At 35.3% G+C, this 24,337-nt stretch overlaps 6 protein-coding genes across 9 annotated transcripts; 2 read left to right on the forward strand and 4 right to left on the reverse strand.

Moving 5' to 3' along the window:
• Positions 1–448: 448 nt before the first annotated feature.
• Positions 449–5,789, reverse strand: LOC114718358 (phosphomevalonate kinase, peroxisomal-like). The gene is made up of 11 exons (XM_028903659.1): positions 5,616–5,789; positions 5,421–5,503; positions 5,025–5,175; positions 4,419–4,516; positions 4,021–4,130; positions 3,874–3,926; positions 3,206–3,586; positions 2,616–2,720; positions 1,917–2,144; positions 1,311–1,433; positions 449–803 (listed from the first exon to the last, which is right to left on the reverse strand). The coding sequence occupies exons 2-11, from the start codon at positions 5,441–5,443 to the stop codon at positions 537–539; spliced, it is 1,539 nt and encodes a 512-aa protein (XP_028759492.1). The 5' UTR covers positions 5,444–5,503; positions 5,616–5,789; the 3' UTR covers positions 449–536.
• Positions 5,790–7,057: 1,268 nt separating this feature from the next.
• Positions 7,058–10,308, forward strand: LOC114718360 (vacuolar protein sorting-associated protein 25-like). Of its 2 annotated transcripts, none has more exons than XM_028903661.1 (7): positions 7,058–7,452; positions 7,951–8,124; positions 9,048–9,187; positions 9,332–9,385; positions 9,465–9,553; positions 9,639–9,714; positions 9,928–10,308. In XM_028903661.1, the coding sequence occupies exons 2-7, from the start codon at positions 8,066–8,068 to the stop codon at positions 10,047–10,049; spliced, it is 540 nt and encodes a 179-aa protein (XP_028759494.1). In that variant the 5' UTR covers positions 7,058–7,452; positions 7,951–8,065; the 3' UTR covers positions 10,050–10,308. The 2 variants fall into 2 exon arrangements, with proteins under 2 accessions (XP_028759494.1, XP_028759495.1); XM_028903662.1 differs by having other exon boundaries at positions 7,970–8,124.
• Positions 10,309–11,565: 1,257 nt separating this feature from the next.
• Positions 11,566–13,868, reverse strand: LOC114718361 (protein AE7-like). The gene is made up of 5 exons (XM_028903663.1): positions 13,524–13,868; positions 13,281–13,386; positions 13,065–13,164; positions 12,452–12,497; positions 11,566–12,016 (listed from the first exon to the last, which is right to left on the reverse strand). The coding sequence occupies exons 1-5, from the start codon at positions 13,645–13,647 to the stop codon at positions 11,916–11,918; spliced, it is 477 nt and encodes a 158-aa protein (XP_028759496.1). The 5' UTR covers positions 13,648–13,868; the 3' UTR covers positions 11,566–11,915.
• Positions 13,869–14,621: 753 nt separating this feature from the next.
• On the reverse strand, positions 14,622–16,519 carry LOC114718332 (protein AE7). Of its 3 annotated transcripts, none has more exons than XM_028903621.1 (5): positions 16,426–16,519; positions 16,197–16,315; positions 15,998–16,097; positions 15,324–15,369; positions 14,622–14,938 (listed from the first exon to the last, which is right to left on the reverse strand). In XM_028903621.1, the coding sequence occupies exons 1-5, from the start codon at positions 16,510–16,512 to the stop codon at positions 14,838–14,840; spliced, it is 453 nt and encodes a 150-aa protein (XP_028759454.1). In that variant the 5' UTR covers positions 16,513–16,519; the 3' UTR covers positions 14,622–14,837. The 3 variants fall into 3 exon arrangements, with proteins under 3 accessions (XP_028759454.1, XP_028759453.1, XP_028759452.1); XM_028903620.1 differs by having other exon boundaries at positions 16,197–16,302; positions 16,389–16,519; XM_028903619.1 differs by having other exon boundaries at positions 16,197–16,292; positions 16,358–16,519.
• Positions 16,520–18,695: 2,176 nt separating this feature from the next.
• On the forward strand, positions 18,696–20,462 carry LOC114718350 (probable mannitol dehydrogenase). Its single transcript, XM_028903650.1, has 5 exons — positions 18,696–18,842; positions 18,945–19,058; positions 19,131–19,644; positions 19,757–19,910; positions 20,017–20,462. Exons 1-5 carry the CDS (start codon positions 18,739–18,741, stop codon positions 20,223–20,225), a joined length of 1,095 nt encoding a protein of 364 aa, XP_028759483.1. The 5' UTR covers positions 18,696–18,738; the 3' UTR covers positions 20,226–20,462.
• A 1,431-nt stretch (positions 20,463–21,893) lies between these two features.
• LOC114718331 (protein AE7-like) lies at positions 21,894–22,722 on the reverse strand. Its single transcript, XM_028903618.1, has 4 exons — positions 22,593–22,722; positions 22,391–22,506; positions 22,202–22,294; positions 21,894–21,908 (listed from the first exon to the last, which is right to left on the reverse strand). Exons 1-4 carry the CDS (start codon positions 22,720–22,722, stop codon positions 21,894–21,896), a joined length of 354 nt encoding a protein of 117 aa, XP_028759451.1.
• Positions 22,723–24,337: the final 1,615 nt, after the last annotated feature.

The following is a 24,337-nucleotide window of genomic DNA, read 5'->3' on the forward strand; positions in this document are numbered from 1 at the left end:
AAATTGATTGATCTTATTATTTTAAACTATGATTTTGATAGACTTATTGGTTAACTTGGTCAATCTTGACATTTTCTCCCCTCTTCCTATTTTGCAAGATTGGAGTTAGAAATCAATTTGATTACACCTTATTCTAAACCAATCTCTTTACTTCATCCACATCAACTAACCCAATTCATATTCATGTGATGAATTAGATTTTCTTAAGACCTTTGACAGGTGTACTATCTCCAAACTAGTGTTTATCAAAAAAAATTTCTCTTTATTTTTTTAAAGCTGTATTTAAATTGTGCCATAAATTCTTAAAATGTCTTGGAGTTGGTGATCAAGAGGTGTAATGCCTCTCAATACATGCTTGTTCTGTTTCTGATCTTTCTTTGGTATAGTCAACATGGAGTACAATCATTTATATTGATCACTCAGGACATAAGTTTATTGATCATCCAAATTTGCTAACTAATTCACCTAGTCCACAAGAGAGACTCCACCTTAATAGTGGTGATTTACACAATATTTATTACTTGGTCGAAACGAACTTACTGAGGATGAATTGAAGATACAGTTGATGTGATTGCATTGGTACGTGGGTCAGCAGTTTCCAAACCAACTCCATTAGGATCTTCTCTGACTAGCAAGGCAAGAACATTCAATGAACTCCATACTTTAGTCACATCTTTGCTTGAATCTCCCAATGTAACAGCAAAGATTGCATCAAATCCTCCTGCTCCTGGAACTCCAGACAACAGAACTCCTTCCAACTTCATAGTGGCATCCAGAAGCTGTGTCTGTGATTCTGGTTCAATCTGTATAATTTTGCAGACAATGAGATCATAGAACCCGTCAATTATGTTAAGTTTTGAGACATCATTTTTCCATATATGGAGAATTTTGCAGCATAAACCAAAAACTGAAGGTTATTTTCGTGCTTCCATAATTACTATGTTCCAATCCATCCTGAGCCTCTTATCTGATCCAAAGTGTATTATCTTGGTTTGGTAAATTGAAATTCCTATGCCAAAAGGAATGATCTAGTGTATTCAATGGTACACGAAGCCATAATATGGTACTTCACTCAGTTCTCAAATTAATCATTATGACGGCAATTGATACTATATCTTTCTACAATTTTACCAACAACGAACCAGAAGCAAGCAAATAATGATCATGGTATCACTCCTATCTCAAATCTAAAACATAAGTTTATGTGGGTAATTTTTACCCATCTCAATTTATAGACCTTTTCATGGGAAAAGCTAATGCGTATAAACAAGAGAACAATGAGTTATGAGCACTCAGTGTAATGATCTTACTGGAACACCTGCAGCCTCTCCCATCCTGCGCATAAGTGATCTGATCAGAAGCATAGCGTCTTTCGCTCCTTGCAGTGCATTAACAACTGCCTCTTTGTTGGGTTCAAAAGCTTGTTCTATCCACTGAAAGTAGAGTTTTAATTTCAGGCATTAACATTAAAGGAGAAAAGCAATAAGAATTTACAATGCGGCTAGGAAAAGTAATGAAATTCCAAGTCATAAAAGACAAGTCTAAAAAAATGCAGGTCAGCCATTCAGTTATCAACTTCACTAATGATATAATTGAAAACTACGTTGACTATAGCGTTTTCTCGCATATTTCTATTTAATTATCACTCAGTCATTGCTATATAATATGCAAACTAACTATTGCCAAATAGTTTCATTGACAGTTGGTTAACATAAGAACGTGCATGATTGACAATGGTCTTAATTGCAAGGACTAAATCCAAAAATGTCCCACCTATTAGGAACCGAATGATCGTATTACAAAATGTCACACCTATTAGGAACCGAAATAGGGTTTAGTGGATTCTATATTAAGTGAAGATATTTTGTTCTTCAAACATATACCATTAAACATTCACAAATGAGCTCAAGAAAGACCTTATCTGATGTGAGCTTGCTGCACTTGTTTATAACACATCTATATGCATCCCATTGTTCCTTTGCTAATTTTGTTAACAATTTCAATCGTCCTTCCAGAGCTGAATTTGCATCCAATAACCTTCTCCATGTGTCCAGGGATTTCTGAGGGTCAGACTTTTGCCATTTTCTAACAGCACCAACCATTGATGGAGTGGATGATCCCCCTATTCCTGGTTCGCCTAGTAACTAGAAGAGAGGATTAACCAACATGAGAAACAAGACATTCCATGTCCTCCAACAAGAAAGTCAAGCAATTCAGATTTAAGTAGTTAACACAGCATCAATTTCTTATAGATGGGAGGTACTCCCATGTAAATTCACAATCTAATCAGGGGTGTGTTTGATAAAATGTGAAACTTAAACATCAAGACATATTTGGTTGTTAAAAGGCCAAATTGTGGATTGGCAGAAGGAAAGTTTTACTAGGAACAAAAAGCTAGAAAAAGTCCGCAAGAACATTCAAATGAGAAAAAAAATTCAATTATGATAAGTGAGACAATACTACCATCTTATTTTCCCTTCTTGTCAAGGACCCTAAACTACTAAGTGAAGGTCTATAGTTGGATATAATAACATCTTTAACGTCTCCTTTGAATAAAGCTTTAGAATAACCAAATTGATTGAAAATCTAACATATGTGAAATTTGGATTCCTTACAAGATTCATCAAGGGTGGTAAAGAAAATTCAGTCCTCTCATGGTCCCATTTACCCTTTAGAATGCCAAGGATTACTTCTGGTAAAGGCACTGCTCTCTCTGCAGCCTGTAATGTAAACAAAATCAATAAAGTTATTGATGCTTTCACAACAAATATACTGCCATGATTGGAAAATATCATTAAGTCAATACGGAGAGGTAACAAATACGACCATTGTAACAAGTTTGACATAGAACAAGCAATAAAAATTTTCTAGGGCCAGTAATAATAAGTATTTCTTGAAATCCAACTGGGTGCATCTGGGATTTGTTTTGCTCATGAGGAAACCAATAAAAGGAACAAATTAACAAATGTTGTAGAATAAATACAGACTGTAATGAGATCATATATCATGCAAACATACCTGCCAGAGCGTTCCAAGATTTTACAAAAGAGAATGATCACTGAACTCAAAGGGAACCCAAAATGCAGTTCAGACAAACCATCATCAATATATAAATATATATATATATATATATATGTATTTATATCTTTATTCAATGGTGAGTTTCTTGGGTGCACAAGAAACACAAGAATTCACAGGAAAATACCTGGGCAGAAGAAATCAAGTCCGGTGAAAACCGCACATAGTGTTGACTGCCATAAACAGCCGAACAGACATCAAACCCACTGCCTACTTTCCCTTGTGCAACACAGTGAGCAGTTTGAGCTATCTTGTGCACAACATCAAGATCTGATGTATCCTTCCTTTCCTGATGATCTTTGGACGAGGAAAGTTTTACAACTCCAAGGTAGTGAAGTACAGAAGCAGCTACAGCAGTTGTCATGGCTGCAGATGAGCCCAAACCAGTTTTAGCAACTTCAGGTTTGCAATTTCCTCCATTGACATCCCCAACATTGAAGGTTATGGAGGTAAAAGGTGGAAAGTTGGCCAATGATTCGGGCGTCAAAGGGAGCCCAAGCTCTTCAATCTATACAAGAGTTTATTAGCAAATTAATTTCTTAGGTTAAGCTTTTGAATACCATGTGTAGTACAAATCCTCAAAAGGTTTAGGGAGGAAGTATTGAGATGGGGAGGATGAAAGAAAGGAAGAGAAAGGTAGGACATGTTTCACCAGTGCAAAGTAATTGTTCTCGCTAGCAATGAACATAACGGACATCAAAATACATTTTCAACATGGTCAATGCAAACTACTTCAACCAAAGGCCGAAAGTTTGTCCTGTAGATAATGAGGAAAGACAAAGGAAAATAAACTACCTGGTTCCTGTACGAATAAAAACCATTACAACCCAAAATTGTGATTCCAAGACCTGCAGAACTGATCCGGTTAAAAAAATTGAAAGCTTGAAACTCTTCTTTCTCTAATAAAAGGAAAGAGAAACATAAATCTCATTGATATGGTACCTTTTAGAAGCACATTGTGCAACAAGTTCTTCTTATTCTTATCAAATGTTGCCTGAGCAGCAGCAACAGAATATTGTATTGCATATTCCACAAAAGAATTCCTGGTTTCACTGAAATTGGGAAACATATAATTTAAGCCTCGCCTCAATATTTAATTTAACCTTGCGTTCAATCTACTACTTTTGAAAAGTTCTGAAGAATGTGAACTTCTTCACCCTGCCTGACCATGCAAAACGTTTATCCTACAGTAAATTGACCTCTTTGATAGATTGTGAAGTTTGGATTGAATTCCACTCCGCAATTGTATATTGTAAACGAATTAAATTAATTAAAAACAAAAAAAGAGCTTTGAAGGATAGAAGATGAGAAGGAAGAAAAACGAGAAAAAGAAAACTTACCTCGAAGAAACACATTGGATTGTAAGATTCTCCAAGTCTAGCTTGTACATGCCTTCTCTGGAGAGTTGAGGTGAAGTCACTTTAACATTTGCCGATGCCTGAAGATAAGACAAGTAACATGTGATAAAATCACTAAAATTGGAACATTTGGAAAAAAAAAAAACAAAAGGAAAAATAGCTCAGGCTAATAAAACACCAAATAAATGTAAAGAAATTTACATTAAGTGCGTGGTACTGTAGATGACATCAATAATTTAAACTATTCAACAGGCGCTAGCTTTAAATAAACTACATTGGCAACAAGGGTACTTCATTCTTGATCTTAAATTGGCTTGTTCATTAACACGGCTCAGGAGGTATTATGGCACATTGTACTTGAAGCCATGGATGACCAGGTGCAAGTATTCGGATAAACTTGAAAAGTTCCTTTTGTTTCAGAAAACAAACAAACAACTTCGTATTAAAAAGAGTTATTAAATTGCCATCTGATTTCATCATCTTCGCTCATAATTATCATACAAGAGAGAATTTTGGAAGTAACAAATCAAATCAAATACAAATGCATCACAGTATCATACAAATCACAAGTATGCAATAAGATCCCACCCCTGCGTAGCTATCGGATTTCGTTTCTTCATACAGTGGTTTCACGATTGCATAGAACCGAGCACTGGTACTGAGTACAAGTCCCGCATTTGGCCTCTCCAATATAAGGTAACCCCCTGTTATCAATACCTTCCCTGGAGCAGAAGCTACCCTGAGCAGAGCAAAGAGTCGTCGACAAGTAACAATTAGAATAAAGAAGTATGTTTTTGCTTATCGTTATAGAATGGGTGAAGGCAAACTGATTATTAGTTTCCTCCGTTTGATTGATCGGGATTCATAAAACGTCTATCGCTTCATCCGAAAATTCCCGTTTCACATTGGACATATCAAACCGTTCTTGCAGAAATAGCATTGGAGATGCAAATTCTTAGGTGTTAAGGACGAGAATTAACTTACACGGCCATTGTTACTTCAGTCATCCCAATGAAAATGAATGAGAGATTTAACTCAGTTCAGCCGGGGACCAAAGAATGCTTCAACTGTAAATGAAATAAGAACTGAAAAAAAAAAAACTTATATTCTGAAATTACTTTATCATGAATCGCTTTAGAGATGAAGAGAGCGAAATGAAAATGATAGTAAGCAATGCACCTCTAGATTTTTCGGGTTAGAATTTCTGCTCCCTGCAAATTAATAATAGCTGTGTTGATATGGAGTTCACCTTCATATACTTTTCTCAGATTATAGTATTTCTGGTTTTGCTGCCTCTTCAATCAGAACACATGCAAGTTAAGAAACGAACATTGTATATGAAGGAATTAGTGAGACAAGTGAAGAGATTATTCAACCGTGAAGAAGATATAGCTATGATTTGTTGAATAGGGAAAAAAAAAAAAAAAGCGACTATAGTGCCTCGCGTTGCACGCGGTTGGTAGGCTTTCAGTAGCATTGCTTTCTTTTCACATGCATACATGTGTTCTGTTCTCTTGCGTCTTCATTCATCATTATAGAGGCCTGCTCTGCTACTGATGCTTCAACTACTCTATTCAATGAACTTTTTTTTTTTCTTGGAAAAATTAATTTTTTTGGGAAAACCATTCCTAGAGTATCTATAGTATTCTTTTTAATTTTTAATTTGGTAACTGTATGTTTTTTTTTTCCTTATTAAATCTTTCAATTTTACACTTTTTAGTATAATTAACCCCTGTGACTTTACACTATTAATATTGATAGATCATGTACAAAAACTAATTATGTTAACAAAGTAAAATTACATGATTTAATATGGAGAGAAAAACTCACAAGTATCAAATTAAAAATCGACGGAAACTATAGGCACCTCAAAAGAATGATTTTTCTTTAATATTTTAGCTCTTTAACTTTTAACTTACTTATAAATCAATTTTTAAACTTTTGACTCGTTTATGACTTAGTTTCTCATATTTTTGTTTTCATTTTATTGTTATCTTTATTATTCATAATTTAATTTTGACTCACCCTACATGGCAAAAATAATTAATAAGACTCTTCCAACTCATGTCGGATAAGTCAAAATTAATAACAAAAAAAAAAAGATAACGAACTGATTCACAAATGAGTCAAAGCTTCAAAAACTAAATTATAAGCGAGTTAAAAATTGAAGGACTAAAATATATATTTTTTTTACCCAATCAAATCTTCTTAAACAAATTTTTACTATTTTGGTTTAAATAAATGTCAATCTAACCCTTTTATATATTCATCTCAAACACTTTTTTTTTTACCATTTAAAAAAAATGCATGCAGCCAATAGTATTGTGGGTCATGCCAATATTTTAATTTTTAATAATCTCCTGACATAAAAATACAAGGAGGTTGTAAATTTTTTTTTTGGGTACTTTTAATTGTGTCCGTTCCTCTAATAAAAGAAGAAATGAAATATTGGAGGCGGAAGAAAGAAATGAGGAAGGCCCAAGTAGAGCCCAGAATATGGGGTTGTGGCCAGTTTGCCTGCCCGCCAACCGGCCTTGATGAGGCCATAACCCGCCATCCTTTTTTTTTAAAAAAAAAAATTTTTTATTCACTTTCGGCTTTCCCTTTCCTAGAGGCCTCATTCTCCCCCGGCCTTACCTTCGCAGTTCGCACCCTCGTCTGTCGCTTCGCTGTGTCTCTCACTCACGCATCGCATCGCATCGCTGTCCCGCAGCTCGCGTCGCGTGACTCCGTCTCCCTCCCTCGTCGTCGTCGAGCTCCAGCCACCACCAGGCACCAGCGACCAGCGTTGCTCCGTCAAGCATTGGAGCAGTCGAGCATGCGTTTTACGTTATTACATATGCTGATCGCTAGATCAAATTGACGGCCAGTATTGCGAATCTGTACGGGACAGCATGGAACGCAAAGAATCAGGAGACAAACCGAACCCTTCCTAATCGGACTGCGTCTCTGTGCAGGGTCTCCAGTTGAGAGAGAGGATCACAGTTCTGCTAAAAGCGCTCGCCGACGATTGAAGGTAGCGTCTTCTATTTGGATTTCTCGGCTATTAACTGTTATATTTTTCAGAACCTAGCAGGCAGAGGCGATAATTTGCTTGAATTTCATCATCTCTTTCTCACATTTCCACCCTAGTAAATATTTTTTTTTAATGAAAGAGTCAATACATACCTCAAATTCGAAAGGAAATAGCAGTTGCAAAGATAGAAGATAACCTAGAATAAAGGTCTACATGTATAACAACAAAACATTGCCAAAAAAAAAAAGGTGGTTGAATCAGGTACGGTGAGACTTTCTTTGTTTATTTTCGGTGTCCACTGTGGATATAAATTAGTTTAAAATTGTTGCCTACCTAGAAGTTTGTTCACATTGGAGGGAAGTTTTATGGAAGTAAATATTTCTGGGTGTTAATGTAGGGTACTATTTTGAAGTACAGTTGTTGCATATTTATTTACTTAGTATCTTTTTACCATTTATTCCGAAATGTACAAGGTATGTAATTGTATTTACGTGCCAGAAATTTTACCTGCATGTAGGAGGTTATAAGCGACTAGTTGAAGATATTCAAGCATCAAGAAGACCTGCTGCATAATTACTATATCCCTATTGTTCTGGAGGAAGCATTTGAGAAAATGCAGAAACTGGGCGAGTTCAAGCTACCCCATTTCTTCAATTATCCACCATACTTCACGTAAATGCCTTTTCTTTATATACTGTGTAATTTTTTAGGGAGTTGACGAATGCCAATTTTGATGATTTGATGTCCATGTTGGTAGTTCTAGTTTACACATTTACTAACAAGACGTGTATACCTTCTGCGAGTTGACAGACATGTCAATTATTTGTATTGACCTTCTGTGGGTTGACATACATATCATTTATCGTCACTTAGGAGGATGAGCTACAAAAGAAAACTGCAGCTGTGTTTTTACGAATATTATATCAGTATTGCATTAGCTATTCCACTGGTCTATAGTATCTGGTCTGAGAATTTTCTTCTAAACCCCACAAGGGATGGCTTTGTACGCTTTAGACAGTACTGAAAATTGGTGAAAAGATGAACCAAATCAAACATTTCAGAACTGATCAGATTTGTCACTCTCATGATATCTATACGAGGACAAGCAGGAAGTGATTTTAGTTGCCAAGAGGATATCTGTGCCAAATTTCGGAGATTTTCATACCAAATAGTTTGGGTTCCATCAGCTGAGATATTTTTTATGATAGTATCAAGAGCCATTGTGAAAAATCCCAATCGAATAAACAGTATATATGCTTCATGTTGCATATGAATGTTGTTGCATAATAGATTCTTTTATTTCTAAAAATTCAATCGCATGTGGTGTTCATTATCATGCTTGTATTTATATTTAATTGTTATATTAACCAGTCAGAAACTTGCGGTTGATTAGTAGTTTGAACTATTGTTGAGGGAACTCTACAAATTTAGGGGTTTGAAATCACTGAAAACTCTTGTGGAGTGGGGCAACCACAGGTACTGAGTGAGATTAGTCCCACTCTAAAAGAATGTGGGGTGTTTCTGAGAAATCAAAAGGGGGAAAAATAAACTCATGGTTGATTAGGCTTGTGCCTCTGGCGTGGTTGTTTTTTTAGTTTGCAGCCTGTGAGAGACACAAGGGAGAAGCAAGTACAGTTGTGGAAAGATCTTATCCTAGATTACTGCAAAACACAGAAGATATTTGTAGTTGGTCTTGAAGACGAATTCCTTCTATTTTCAAATCCTGCAATTGAAAGTAAGATCATCGTTCCTGCCCGCTTATTGATTTTATTGTATCCCTGAATCAAATTGATAGGTCATACAAAATGCTCTAGTTGTCTATGTTGCTTATTTACCTCTTTTGCCATGTGGATTGCTTTTTGACTTGTTTATAGTGCAGGATCCCTGAGTCATGAAGCCAGAGAAGCCTTCCTGTCTGCATTAGTTTCAGAAGGTTTGTGGTCATACAATTGAGTTAAATTTCTTGAGTTTGGTTGAGAGGAAACACATAAACTTCAGATCTGATTTGGCAGGACGAGCTGAATGGATGGATAAAGGGCGTAAAAAATGTCTTATTCTCTGGCACCGGATTCAAGATTGGGCTGATATTGTTGTACAATTTGTAAGTTACGATTAGCATTTTTGTAATCCTGGTGCTTGAGCTGTTATTTAATGCATTTTAATTGAATTTGCCCCATATTGACTAGGCAAAAGATAATGGATTGGAAGACGGCGTGGTGACGGTAGAGGAACTGTGCTCAGGGACTGAATCTCAAGGAACAGGTAATTTTCTGAGCTGTATCCGCCCTGTATTTGGAATAAAAGCCATCCTTCCGATAGATTTAGCACGCCAAAGATGGTCTTCATGAAATATAGTTATATCTACTTATCCAGTATTTTTTTCCCCCTTCTATGCTCGTTGCTATCGAAACTGTGGTAGGAAAAATTTGTCTTGTGATTATAATTGGCATTCTGGAACTTTCTGGTATACTGCAGAGCTTCATGGGATAGACCGCACGATCTTGAATCGTGCTTTGAAACTGTTGGAACAGAAAGGGAAGCTTGTCATCTTCAAGGGAACTTCAGCAGATGATGAAGGTGTCAAGTTTTCTTTATAGTTTATGATTTTTGGGTATGTATTAAGAGGATGTCTATAATTGCCCGCCTGATTTGGCTGGATTGTTGTTTGTTAAGATCAAGCTAAGGCCCTTGTACTGACTGGGATATTCTACTGTCACGCACACAAAAGAGCGATTCTTCCTGTGCATACTAAGGAGTATGGATCCCAATTTATCCCTTGTTTTTCTAGCCAAAATTACTGTACATAAATGCATTTGTTGTTCCTTATAATATTAGAATTAAATTCTTGGCGTTGAAGAGCTGCTTTGTGAACTTTCTTGTGGAAATTTTCTTACAGAGACTTGGAAAAATATAGTGTTTTAGCAGAACTTTGTAAAGATTACGAGGTTTTTTTTTTCCTTTTTTTTTTTTGGGTTTACAAGATTACGAGTTCTGTTAAAAGCAGTCATACAGAAAATTGTTTTATGGCAAGGAATTTGAAGCTTTTGAGGCGCAACAAGGGTTTTCGTTACGGTGACCTTTTATGCTTATATTTTTTATGCTCTGCATTGAGAGGTCAGGGAACCTGATTGAAGAAGCAATTAGACTCGGAGGAAGAGCATTTGACTTGGAAGAGAGGGACCTTCTAAAATCTAGTAGTCCGTTTTGGAGTGGCTTCATTAAATCTGCTGCATGTTACTATTATCCTATTAAGTAGGATTGGTCACATGAATCGTGTCATTGAGTTATATTATAAACTAAATCTTTGAGTATATTGTTAATTGAAAGATCTCACTTAATAATTTCATTAAATGTTTTTTTTGGCTTTTTTCTATTCCTTTTAAAAGACTTTATACTATTTTATCTTTTTTTTTAACCTGCACGTTTAAAAACCTTTGCATGTAACCAAACAAGCCCAAATAATTTTATACCATTTTCTCATTGATAACGTCCAATTCAACACTTTTTTCACGTATGATGTTACGTCTATACGCCTAGAGATTTTCACAAATAAGCTAAAATGCCTCAAGCTCAATAATAATGAGTTTACAAATGACCGTCAAATTCCAACACCAAATTCATCATAAACGTTGCTTTCTAATGCATGTCTTCTCTGGAAGATACATTCCTACAACGTACAAACCCGCAGATAGACTTTGAGCATAATGATCCTGAATTTGACTATCAGAGAGGACATGTTCCTAAACTTCACGAAAACACAAAAGTTGGGTCAAGTTCTCAGATTTTACTAGGATAAAAAAAGCATTTATTTGTTGATTATGCCACCACACTTTGCTCTTTCATTCTCTTTCATCTCAGAACACCCAAACCTTGCCTAAAATAAACATTTAAACTCAAATGGAGGCCTTGATCCTTGTGAAATCCCGCCAAGGCAAATGATGGCCTCCAATGCAAAGCATTGCCATTTTATGACAACATCACTATGAACTGTGAAGTCTTTAGTTCGAAAGACTTGACACAAGGCCATTTTCACCATTCACATACCACCGGCCTTAAATGATGCAGTTTGCTTGTGAGTTAAATGCAATACGCAGAGGCACAAAACCCAATATAGTTCCTTCCAGATAAATAAAGCTGGCTTTTTTTTTATTTTTGTTTCCGAAATTCAATTTACAGCACCAAGAAAGTTACAAAACCAGGAAAAGAAACATGAAAATAGAAAACATATTTTTCTTTTTCTAGAGCTCCTAATAAACAATCATAAGAAAATAGCACATCTATGGCTTTCTTCCAGTTGCGTATTCCTACATGTAACTCAAATCATGTATAGTAGGCAAAAACTGCATGACCCATGAAGCTGCAACAATAAAATGAATACAATATCTCTACCAACTCACGAAACTGATAAGGTCCACGCATTAAGGGAGCTACAGTCTTATTGCATCGGGGGATAAAAAGCTCCTTCAACCAAAAGATGGAGCTAAACATTCGTCAACCATATCCACTAGGTTTGGATTTTCCAGTGCAGCAGCCACCCTTTCTTTATCATTTAGCTGTTTATTAACTGCAAATGCATTTGCAAAAGAAGTTGAATTGAACAAGTCCAGTCATAATCAAAGATTTGCAATAAAAAAAAATTCAAGACTCAATCAAGGACACGGAGCACAGGCAACTGGGTCAAATTACAGCATATGTTTGATGACTTAAACTCAATTAACTGAGGTATTAAATCTGAATCTGAATCTGAATCTGAATCTAGTGAGAGAAACATATATTTAATTCCCGGGAACAACAACATTTGAAAATCTGCTGTAAAAGAAAATCACTAGTATACATCACTTACTGAAGAAACACAATCAACAAGCAAATCAGGAATGTGATTTGTCTACATCAGTTTTGAAAGTACTGACTTTACATTCACCGACAAACAAATGTACACTGTGTGAGATGGGGGGGAGGGGGGGAGGGGGAGAGAGAGAGAGAGAGAGAGAGAGAGAACCTGCAGCCTCAGTAGCATGAGATCCAGGTGCTACTCTGATATCCACCTAACCGTCATTTTAAAAAAGAAAATAAGAAAGAGATATAGTTGAGAAGATACACCTTAAATAGAACAGGTGTCTAAAAATCACTAGAATATGATCTAAACTCCATAAATGCTATACGTTACACTTTAAAGGGTACCAAAGATCGATAATTTGTGTATTACAATATTGATTGACAGTACAATCATGTTGCAGTTCATAATAGAAACGAGCATGGTGCATGGGTTATAGTTAGGAGTAAGCACACTTGGTAGGATATCATGCAACAGAATTGAGTATTGCCCTTTCATTATTATATACCCTCTGTTATGCAAAAGAGAATCTACAATACTCAGGAAAAAATACAATGGTTAAAGCAACCAACCACAACGATGTTGGAACAAATAGAATGTTATTCCATGGACTCACAGGTCTATCTATACTGGTTCCAAGCTTTTCTGATCCACAATATACCAAGAATTCCATTGCATGATACACATGTCAAGAGTCAAGACCCAATTTTCCAGAAAAATTTCGTCCACATATTAGGTTAGCCTAACAAAATAGCAAACTGCAAACAGATGTTGGTACCTTGTAGCGTGAAGGAAGGCTCCTCATGAGTTTCACCCGTAAGCATAGACCAATGATAGTTGCCATGCTACAATGTTCAACTGTAGGAGCAAACGTAACCCTAATGCAAGGCATCAGAATCCAATATAACAAGGAAGTTTTGACATGCATAATTAAGGCGAAACAACCCCAACAAAAAAAGAGCAAGAGGGGGAAGATGATCAAACTGTTCACTACCTGACATAACTATGCTGATCATCAACTTCAATCGCATCTTCAGTTATTACTTTGAGCTCTTCCAAGGAGTATGGATGCTCTGGGTCTTTAATATCCCTTATATGATTTAAGAATGTTAAGCAAACTAATCTTAAAATTGACTGACTTGACGAGAAGACTAAATTCTAATGCTTCAAATTCAAATAATACACATAAACAGAAGCACACAAAACATATATATAAATTGATGGTTGAAAAGGATATCAAAAATTTCTTGTTGATCAATCGATTCCGCAACATTGTCATCAGTGGAGGTGGGCGTGGTGCGAGCTCGACGCTCTTTCTTTTCGTAGATGATAGGATTAGCATTTATTAAGCCAGATACCATTGTGCCGGCTAATGTAGAGCTCTGCTTTAGTTTCAAATTTCACAGATTTAAGAAGGGATCCTATAGGAAGGAGCTGGAAAACTCACAAATTAGGGCAATAAAGAAGGGGGAAAGGTGTTTTGAGTGGTAAGAGGGGAAGCCAACTAAAGCCGCCCGAGGATGATCGAGCTCTGCCTGCGACGGATGAACGGCGAGTACAGGAGAAATTCCGAAGAACCCGATGAAACTTCTCGACTGGGGCATGCCAATTCATGATTTTATATTTTAGGGTTCAATTCAGAATTTTTTTTTAAAAAAAATAACACTCCCATATCAGATTTTTTTAATTAATTTTATGAAATCTGCTTAAATACAAGTATTTTTTTAAATGACAAAAAAACTGTAAAATTACTAAATATAAAATAAAAGATGTCAATAAAAATTTATTATTATTTATAAATTCGGTATTATTAATACTACTAAATAAAATATTATTATCAACCCTAATTTAAAATTTAGTAATTTTTAACTTTTTTTATTTGAAGTATTTGTACAGCTTTCCAAATGCCAGTATTTACGAAGAGCGTCTTTCTTTTGCCAAATCCGAATTGCCGTTCCAGCGTTCCCATCGTATTACAGACTCAGAACAACTTGTAACTCAACCATAGCCATTCTGCGAGAACACATTTCATATTTTCATGCTTATCTGGAGTGCTCATCATAATCTGTATTATCTAGATTAATTTTAAATGATTCAAATTTAATTTAATTTTTTATATTTTAAATAATTATCTATTCACAGATGCAGAATTTAAAAAAAAATATTATAACTGACATCATTTTTAAAAAAATAAATTTAGATTGAGAATAACGCAGTCTGCTCGAGCGCAGTGCAATACGCAGAGACACAAAGCCCAGTTGCTCCTACCAGATGGACAAAGCTGATTTTATTTTCAATTTACAGTACCAAGAAAGAGTCTTAACAAAACCAAGAAAAGAAACATGAGAATAGAAAACATATTTTTCCTTCTTCTGGAGCTCATAATAAAGAATCATATGAAAGTATCACTTCCATGACTTTTTCCAGCTGCATACTCCTAATCTGAAACTCAAATGAACGTATAGTAGGCAAAAATTGCATCACCAATGAGGCTGGCAATCATAAAATGAGTACCACATCTTATTATTGCATCGGGGGATGAAAAGCTCCTTCAACCAAAAGATGGAGCTAAACATTCATCAACCATTTCCAGCAAGTATGGCCTTTCCAGTGCGGCAGCCACCATTTCTTTATCATTTAGTTTTTTATTAACTGCAGGTACAATTGCAAAAGAAGTTGAATTAAACAAAGGGAAAAAAAGAAAGTCCAGCAGTCATAATCAAATATTTATAATGAAAAATTCAAGACTCAATCAAGGAAATTGTGAGATGTGCAAAATAGTCAAGCATCAAAGTTAACCGAGGTATTGAATCTGAATCTGAATCTAGTGGGAGAAACATATATTTGATTTCCAGGAACAATAACACGATTGAAAATCTGCTGTAAAAGACAATGACTGGTACGCATCACTTCACTGAAGAAACACAAAATCAACAAGCAAATAAGCAATAATATGATTTCTCTACATCAGTTTTAAAAGCACCGATTTTACATTCACTGACAAACAAATGTACTTATAGAGAGAGAGAGAGAGAACCTTCAGCCTCCTTCACATGAGATCCAGGCGCTACTCTGATATCCACCTAACCGTGATTTGAAAAAAGATAATAAGATAGTCGAGAAGATACACCTTTAATAGAAAGGGTGTCTAAAAATCAGTAGAATTTGATCTAAACTCCAAGAATGCTATACATTATACTTAAAAGGGTGCCACAGATCGATAATTTGTGTATTATAATAGTGATTGACAGTACATTCATGTTGCAGTTCATATAATAGAAATTTACATGATGCATGGGTTATGGATAGGAGTAAGCACACTTGGTAGTATTATACCATCCAACAGAATTGGACATTGGCTTTTCATCATTATAATATGTGCGTGTGCGTGTGTGTGTGTGTGCCCTCTGTTATGCAAGACACAGCCTACGATACTCAAGAAAAATATAATTAAAGGTAAAAGCAAGCAACCACAACGATATTGAATCAAACAGAATGTTATTGCATGGACCCGCAGGTCTATCTATATTGCTTGCTTCCACTATTCTGAAATCTAATGACAAGCCACATTCACAATATATATGGTATACTAAGAATTTCAATGCATACATGAGTCAAGAGTCAAGACCCAATTTTCCACAAAAATTTTGTCGGCACATTAGATTATTAGCCTGAAAAAAAAAATGGCAAGCTGCAAACAGATGTCGATACCTTGTAGCGCGAAGGAAGGCTCCTCATGAGTTTCACCCGTAAGCATAGACCTATGAGGCTCGGCACGGCACAATATTCAAGTGTAGGAGTAAACGTAACCCTGACGCAAAGCATCAGAATCCAGAATAACAAGGACGTTTCGACAGACATAATTAAGGCCAAAGAGCGAGAGGGGAAAGATGAACGAACGGTTCAATACCTGACATAACTATGCTGATCATCGACTTCAAGTGCATCTTCAGTTATTACTCCGAGCTCTTCCAAGGAGTTTGGATGCTCTGGGTCTCTAATATCCCTTATATGATTTAAGAATGTTAAGCAAACTGACCTTAAAATTGCATAAACAGAAGCACACAAAACATACATATAAATTGAGGGTTGAAAAGCATATCAAAAACTTCTTGTTGATCAATCGGTTCCGGAACATCCTCATCAGCGAAGGTGGGCGTAGTGCGAGCTCGGCGCTCTTTCTTTTTGTAGATGATAGGATTAGCATTTATTAAGCCAGACACCATTTTGCTGGCCAATATAGAGAACTCACAAATTAGGGCAACAAATGAGACGAGGGATGCCGCTGGAGGACGATCGGAGCTCTGGATGCGATATAAACGGCGAGCGCAGGAGAAATTTCGAAGAACAGGATGTAACTTCTCGGCTGGGCTATCCCGATTTGAGATTTTATACTTTAGGGTTCAATTAAGAAATTGCGAAAGCCAAATAGCCAATTACTCCGATATCAGAATTTTTTTTGTTGTTGCCAGAATCACAATTCATTTTGCTGTTATAGCGTTCTCATCGAATTGCGGTTCACTAATAATTTTAAGTTTTTCTTTTATTTTTTCACCTGTATAATTTAGAGATTTTAAGTCATGGCAAATTTATGCTAAAAGTCTCTCTTACATTTACTTTTCAGATTTACTTTCGAAGTATTGTAGGGCTTGTATTCTCTTTTGGGCAATAGATTCAGTTTCGATTTTTTAAAAAAAAACAGAGAGAGAAAAAATTAATCTTTTAATCCCTCGAGTTTTAACTTGCTTAGAACTCGGTCTCCTCAACTATGACTCGTTATGACTCAACTCCAAAAAATTTAACTCGCTTAAAACCCAATCCTTCATCTTTTTTATTGTTAATAATTTTGCCTTTATCATCTATAATCCATGCCAAGTCATTATTGAGCCATCTACCTAAAATAAAATATAGTTATAAATTCTTTTGTGAACTTCCAGCTCAGCTCTCCACATAAATTTGACAAAAAAAATTGAGAAAAAATAAAGCTTCAGATTTACCATGAACTCGGATTGGTGATGATGACCTGACGGCAACCTCACTCTCCCTCACTCACCTCCTCTCCTCTTCTTCATCGCCTTAGATGCTTGCTAGCTGAGACAAGGAATTATCGAATGGGCTGAAAACTTTTGGAGGAAACTAAAAAAATAAAATAAAAAGGAAATAGGGCATAAACTCATTCAAAAATGGCGGTGTCTTATCATTGACAATTCTAATTCCAATTGAGATGGTGAGAAAGATCAATCCCAATCCTATATAATTGACTGCAAGCTTACAAACCACTCGTCTTGAAAGCAACAAAAACAATGGAGTTTCAAGGACAGTTGCAACTGCAATTGTTAATAATTTTGTCCTTATCATCTATATCTAATTGAGATGGTGAGAAAGATCCATCCCAATCCTATATAGTGTATATTTTATAATTAAATATGTGTAATTTGGATATATTAGTGAAGATCTATAAACATTTTGTATGAATCTAATTTATTTATTTTTCTTAAATTTAAGTATTAAGATAAAAAGTAATTTTTTACAAAATTTACTCGTATCTTTCCTATTTGAAAGGAGATCTAGAACAAAGGAAGAGGGAAGGAGTAGACACAGAGGGATGAGAGATGGGGCATTAATTACAACTTTATCCAAACCTCAGAAGGAAGGGGTGGCAGCTTGATAAGATAGGGTATGCAGTTGTAATTTTCTCCGCACATGAGAAAGGAAAGAGGTGAACTCGTTCACAGCCTGAACGAGTTTTCCCTTTTGTTTTAAAAAAATGCAAGTGTCAGAGTGAAACTTCATCAGAGCGTGATCGAGTTTATTAAAATGCAGCATCTCAGATTATCAGTATATAATTCTCACAATGTAGTGTTTGGGTAAATATTTTTACTGTTTGTAATATTTTACTAAAAATGCTGTAGAATTCCATTTGACCCGCAGATGTTTTTGGACTGGGATTCCCTCCACCGTCCTTTCCATCATCCTCCCTTCCTTTATATCTTTTTTTTTTTTTCTCGACAACAATTGAGTCAAGATTTCAATAACTCAGATTTAATGTTTTATAAAAATAAATATTATTACAAAAAAATAGATAAATAAATTTTAATAATTAGAATCTGATTTGAACAGTTCACAAGTCTATTATCATAGAACAAAAAAAATTTTCAATTTTTTACGGCTGACCTTTTTTCCTTTTGGCACATGCGGTCGAAAAGTTCAAAGCATAAATCCCGTCAGCACTGACGTCACGCGTTGCAGTAGTGTGCATCATCGAGTTCGTCAAGACCCACCCTCCCCTTCTCCCTTATAAATAACCCTCCACCCACCTTCATTCCTTCCTCGTATTCGTCTCTCTCAAGTCTCACCACTTCACTCACACACTCTCTCTCATCCTGTCTGCCATAATCTTTGATCTGTCCGTATAATATTCTTCTTGTCTGTGCAAGTGTTTAAGTATTGAAATGGCCGGAGCACAAGCTTTTGAGTTTGAGCATCCCAGGAAGGCCTTCGGATGGGCTGCTAGGGATTCTTCTGGCCTTCTCTCTCCTTTCAACTTCTCTCGAAGGCATATATAACAATTCCTTCATTATTCAATCTTTTGCATCCTTATTATTCCTTTCTTCATTTCATCCTTAACTAACATGAACTGTCTATTTCGTTTTTTCAGAGAAACCGGAGACAAAGATGTGACTTTCAAAGTCCTTTACTGTGGAATATGCCATTCCGACCTCCACATGCTCAAGAACGAATGGGACTTCTCCGTCTATCCACTCGTACCTGGGTACGTACATATACACAATATATATAAATCCCTGTGAATGTTTGAAAATGAAACTCATTAAATTCGATACAGGCATGAGATTGTTGGGGTGGTGACGGAAGTTGGAAGCAAGGTGGAAAAGTTCAGAGTTGGAGACAGAGTCGGTGTGGGATGTTTGGTTGGTTCGTGCAGATCCTGTGGAAGTTGTTCTGACGATCTTGAGAATCACTGTTCAAAGCAAATTCTCACATATGGAGCCAAGTACGTGGATGGGACTATCACATACGGAGGTTACTCTGATTTTATGGTTGCAGATGAGCATTTTGTGGTTCGCATTCCAGATGCTTTGCCTCTTGATTCTGCAGGTCCTCTGCTTTGTGCCGGGATCACTGTGTATAGCCCTTTGAGGTATTTTGGTCTGGACAAGCCTAACCTTCACGTGGGTGTGGTTGGTCTCGGTGGGCTTGGCCATATGGCTGTCAAGTTTGCCAAAGCCTTTGGAGCTAAGGTCACTGTCATAAGCACTTCTCCTAACAAGAAGAAGGAAGCCATTGAACATCTTGGAGCTGATTCCTTTATTGTCGGCCGTGAGCAAGATCAGATGCAGGTGAATATATATATATTTGTGCGTGTTAATGCATATAATTATAATGTATATTATAGATAAGACCTTATTCATCTGATCTATTAATGTCATGTTTATTTGCATATCTGTGCAGGCTGCGATGGGCACATTTGATGGCATAATAGACACAGTTTCTGCAGTGCATGCTCTTTTGCCTTTGATTGGTCTTTTGAAGCCGAATGGCAAACTGGTGTTGGTTGGTGCGCCTGAGAGGCCTCTGGAATTGCCAGTATTTCCTTTACTTTCGGGTGAGTATAAATGGAATATGATTAAATAATAATAAACTGAAGAATGTTATATATTGATTGAAAAGTGAAATTGTAATGCTCTAACAATATATATATGTATTGGCAGGGAGGAAGATAGTGGCCGGAAGTGGAATTGGAGGGATGAAGGAGACGCAAGAGATGGTAGATTTTGCAGCCAAGCATAACGTGAGACCAGACATAGAAGTGATTCCAATGGATTATGTGAACACTGCAATGCAGCGACTCCTTAAAGCTGATGTCAAGTATCGTTTTGTGATTGACATTGGCAACACAATGATGAAGCCAACCTCTTAGAGATCTGCATCCATATATACATATAGGATTCGAGATTTTGGGGAAGAAATAGCTGGTTGATTAATTAATTAGTGCAGCGGATGAGAGTTGATTTGGAAGTGTGATAAATCATTATATAAATGTTCCTTGTCTATTATTCAGCCTACTGTCATATAATCATATTGATTTGAGGAGTGTATGTTGGATGTCTTATTTTGTCTGAATAAACAAACGCAAGAAGGTTTAGTTGTTGTCCAATAATTTTTATTAGATTCGCCTGTGTTAATTTGTTTTGATTATGGAAGAAAGGAATGGATTGCTTCCACACCTACTTAATTGAATTTAAATGTTCGTGACTCTCTGAGTTCACTGTGGAAAAGTCAAGCAAGTTTATTACATGTATGTATATGTAGATGCATATAAAAATACGCGTAGATTACCTACTATATATATGCTACCTCAGACATCCTTAATATACTAGCTAGTTAGAAATTGATTTTGATCCTAAATGTAAAATCTCAATCCATTTTATCCCTCAAATTTATAATGCATTCTCTAAAATATCCTTATTAATTATATATGTCAAATTGTTTTGATTCAAGGTAACCATAATTAAAAAGGGTATTTTAGAAAAATCAATTCATATTTGTTACGAATAACTAACTTAACTAATTTTTGTAATCTACTCAAAGTAAATCTTACTCCTCTGGTTCTAAATATAAGACCCTTATATACACTAGTATAAGGGTTTTATATTTAGAATCAAAGGAGTATATTAAGAATTTGATGTGATGTAATACAAGAAAAAAGGGATACAAAATAAAGTCTGAAATACAAATCTTATCCAAGCTTGCCACATGTTACTCATACCTAATCCAACCTTCCTACACATAGACGGACCTTGCCTCCTAATAGTTAAGAATGTGTTGTTGCATAGTTAAGGTAGCCTGCTGAAAGTTATTGATGGAAGCTAGATTAGTAATTATGCCAAATTTCACATGCGAGAATGAATGCTAACAGTGTCAACAAAATCTCTTACCAAAAAAAAAAAAGTGTCAACAAAATCAATATGTGGGGTCAAACTTTCAAGCCACATGCAACATCCTAATGCAATTAATTAGTAGACCTATAAATTAACTAATTAAGAACAAGTCCAAAGAATTTTTTTTATATTCATTTTATGTCATCAGGGGGACAAGGACAATTCCCCAATAAGTCATGGGAAATCTGTTCCTCAACTTGCTAGATTTGGACAATTTTGGGGGTGGGGGGGGGGGGAAGACTTTAGTTTGGATATGACGGTAAAGAATATCTTTATAATATTTCATTTAAATTTAGTTTAAATTATTCCTATGATAGCAAGAAATAATATGTAGTACAGTAAGCATATTTATTAGTATTATTTCTATGGGGTTAAACAGTAAACATTTTTATATTTCTAAAGTACATGAATAATACCCATTTGTAATTAATACACTTGATTAGTGAGGATATGTTAAGAAATACAACACCTATTTATTATAAATAACTAGTTTAACTTATTTTCTTAATCTACTCAAATTAGCCAACTAATTGTTACATTTAGAACCCGAGATAGTATAATGGTAAAAGCAAGCAACCACAATGATATTGAATCAAACAGAATGTTATTGCATGTTGCATGGACCCACAGGTCTATCTGTATTGCTTTCACTTTTCTGAAATCTAATATGACAAGCCACATTCACAATATGGCATACTAAGGGGTGTTTGGCAACCCTCAAAAGAACTTTTTAGAAGCATTTTTCTGTAAAACAAGACAAATTTCTTCACATATTTACTTTGTAAACCGTAAAAGCATTTTAAAAACTATAGTTTGGTTTCCATACAAACACTCCCTAAGATTTTCAATGCATACATGAGTCAAGAGTCAAGACGCAATTTTCCACAACAATTTTGTCGGTACAGTAGATTATTAGCCCGAAAAAAATTAGCAAGCTGCAAACAGATATCGATACCTTGCAGCGTGAAGGAAGGCTCCTCATGAGTTTCACCCGTAGGCGTAGACCTATGGGACTCGGCACGGCACAATATTCAAGTGTAGGAGTAAACTTAACCCAAACGCAAAGCACCAGAATCCCAAATAACAAGGAAGTTTCGACAGACATAATTAAGGCCAAAGAGCGAGAGGGGAAAGATGAACGAACGGTGCGATACCCCACATAACTATGCTGATCATCAAGTTCAATCGCATCTTCAGTTATTACTCTGAGCTCTTCCAAGGAATTTGGATACTCTGGGTCTCTAATATCCCTTATGTGATTTCAGAATGTTAAGCAAACTGACCTTAAAATTGCAAAAACAGAAGCACACAAAACATACATATAAATTGATGGTTGAAAAGAATATCAAAAACTCCTTGTTGATCAATCGGTTCCGGAACATCGTCATCAGCGAAGGTGGGCGTAGTGCGAGCTCGGCCCTCTCTCTTAATCTTTTCGTAGATGATAGGATTAGCATTTATTAAGCCAGACACCATTTTGCAGGTCAAGGTAGAGAACTCACAAATTAGGGCAACAAATGAGACGAAGGATGCAGTTGGAGGGCGATCGGAGCTCTGGATGCGATGTAAACGGCGAGTATAGGAGAAATTTTGAAGAACAGGATGTAACTTTTCGGATGGGCTATCCCGATTTGAGATTTTATACTTTAGGGTTCAATTAAGAAATTGCGAAAAACAATTACTCCGAGAATATGATTTTGCTGTCATAGCGTTCTCATCTAATTGCTGTTTACTAATAATTTTAAGTTTTTCTTTTATTTTTTTCACCTGTATAAATATAATTTAGAGATTTTAATTAAGTTATGGCAAATTTACTTTTTCTTTATGATCAAAATGGAAAATTTACTAAATACTTGGCATAAACATCAAATTATATAAATCTCTCTCAAATTGTAGGTCACATAAATTCAGTTAAATTATATAAAATCTCTCTTACGTTTACTTTTCAGATTTACTTTTGTAGTCTTGTACAGCTTGCATTCTCTTTTGAGCAATGGATTCAGTTTCGATTAAAAAAAAAAGCAAAATTCTTTTTCTAACTTCGATATTTATGCAGATGATTCCACATTATTAAAAAAAATTAAATACTTTTAATCTTTTATTTTTTAATATATTTGTAAGTCGTTCTTGAACTGTTATTTGATTTGATGTGACTTACTTTTGATTGGTGTATTTTCAAATAAAAATATTTTTTAAAAAAATATTTTTATTTGAAAATTATAAGAGCTAAGCATATCGTTATCTCCACCATTGGCAGCCTCATCTTCTTCTCAAAAATATTTTCATACAAGTCAAGAGAAAAAAATTTTACATACTTATTTATACATCATAAAATTATTTTGAAAAAGCTAATCGAGACGTTAACAAGTCCGCTAATTGATGATTTATCAAACCTATTACTGATAGCCATGAAGAAAAGAAGCTTCATATAAGTTTTCGCTTCAAAATTGGAGAAAAATATTAAGTGCCGCCGCCACGTCCTTTTAACTTCCTGCATGATGATAGCCGTTATATTACTGGGAAGAAAATTACCAGTTCTAGTCCAACATAGATTCCATGAACCTGAAAAAAAAAAATTCAAAAACCCGTTTAAAATAATTTATAAACAATTTTTTAATCGTAATTTATGAAATATGAGGTAAATAACAAGAGTTTTGTCCTGACTTACATGGAACGTGTTTATAAATAATTTGAATGGTGATACCAAATAAGAAAGACGTTTGACAACATATATAAATAAAATTCAGATTGATATTATTCCGATCATAACAAAAAATGAAGACACAACATTCAATGTATGTAAGGATGGACAAAATGGCATCGTCCTAATTTGTACCAATATTTTTCCAATAAATTAATTTTGAAGGAATATTTAGCATTATGCAAAATAAGATCAATTTAACTAGACAAAAAAGCAAGTATTAAAGTGTTGAACCCTATTAAATCATTATATAAAAAGTTGCTCAAAAATGTTAAACTAAGTATTGGGGATGATGTTATTGTTTAGAAGGCAGTTGTCGAAACCTTTAGTATTCTTTCTGTTATTCGATTTTTAATATAAGATCTACTTAATTAATTCAATTAGATTAAA

Source organism: Neltuma alba, unplaced genomic scaffold, assembly GCF_004799145.2.
Source record: "Neltuma alba isolate B1F8T4 unplaced genomic scaffold, ASM479914v2 tig00011831_pilon, whole genome shotgun sequence".
Lineage (NCBI taxonomy): Eukaryota > Viridiplantae > Streptophyta > Magnoliopsida > Fabales > Fabaceae > Neltuma > Neltuma alba.

Bases quoted from the DNA above. Each gene is read 5' to 3' on its own strand.
- LOC114718331 (XM_028903618.1), bottom strand. From the start codon at position 22,722: ATGGTGTCTGGCTTAATAAATGCTAATCCTATCATCTACGAAAAGATT. The intron at 22,507-22,592 runs ATATTCTTTTCA...TAACATTCTGAA, and splicing joins TGATCAACAAGGAGTTTTTG to ATCACATAAGGGATATTAGA. The intron at 22,295-22,390 runs GTTCGTTCATCT...GTTTGGGTTAAG, and splicing joins GTTATGTGGGGTATCGCACC to TTTACTCCTACACTTGAATA.
- LOC114718361 (XM_028903663.1), bottom strand. From the start codon at position 13,647: ATGGTATCTGGCTTAATAAATGCTAATCCTATCATCTACGAAAAGAAA. The intron at 12,498-13,064 runs GTACCAACATCT...AATGACGGTTAG, and splicing joins GCCTTCCTTCACGCTACAAG to GTGGATATCAGAGTAGCACC. The intron at 12,017-12,451 runs GTTCTCTCTCTC...ATGCATTTGCAG, and splicing joins TCATGCTACTGAGGCTGCAG to TTAATAAACAGCTAAATGAT.
- LOC114718358 (XM_028903659.1), bottom strand. From the start codon at position 5,443: ATGACTGAAGTAACAATGGCCGT. The intron at 5,176-5,420 runs GTAAGTTAATTC...TGCTCTGCTCAG, and splicing joins ACTGAAGTAACAATGGCCGT to GGTAGCTTCTGCTCCAGGGA. The intron at 3,587-3,873 runs GTAGTTTATTTT...ACTCTTGTATAG, and splicing joins TTTATTCGTACAGGAACCAG to ATTGAAGAGCTTGGGCTCCC.
- LOC114718332 (XM_028903619.1), bottom strand. From the start codon at position 16,512: ATGGTGTCTGGCTTAATAAATGCTAATCCTATCATCTACAAAAAGAAA. The intron at 15,370-15,997 runs GTATCGACATCT...AATCACGGTTAG, and splicing joins GCCTTCCTTCGCGCTACAAG to GTGGATATCAGAGTAGCGCC. The intron at 14,939-15,323 runs GTTCTCTCTCTC...TTGTACCTGCAG, and splicing joins TCATGTGAAGGAGGCTGAAG to TTAATAAAAAACTAAATGAT.
- LOC114718350 (XM_028903650.1), top strand. From the start codon at position 18,739: ATGGCCGGAGCACAAGCTTTTGAGTTTGAGCATCCCAGGAAGGCCTTC. The intron at 19,645-19,756 runs GTGAATATATAT...ATATCTGTGCAG, and splicing joins GTGAGCAAGATCAGATGCAG to GCTGCGATGGGCACATTTGA. The intron at 19,911-20,016 runs GTGAGTATAAAT...ATGTATTGGCAG, and splicing joins AGTATTTCCTTTACTTTCGG to GGAGGAAGATAGTGGCCGGA.
- LOC114718360 (XM_028903661.1), top strand. From the start codon at position 8,066: ATGCAGAAACTGGGCGAGTTCAAGCTACCCCATTTCTTCAATTATCCA. The intron at 9,386-9,464 runs GTTTGTGGTCAT...CTGATTTGGCAG, and splicing joins GTCTGCATTAGTTTCAGAAG to GACGAGCTGAATGGATGGAT. The intron at 9,715-9,927 runs GTAATTTTCTGA...GGTATACTGCAG, and splicing joins GACTGAATCTCAAGGAACAG to AGCTTCATGGGATAGACCGC.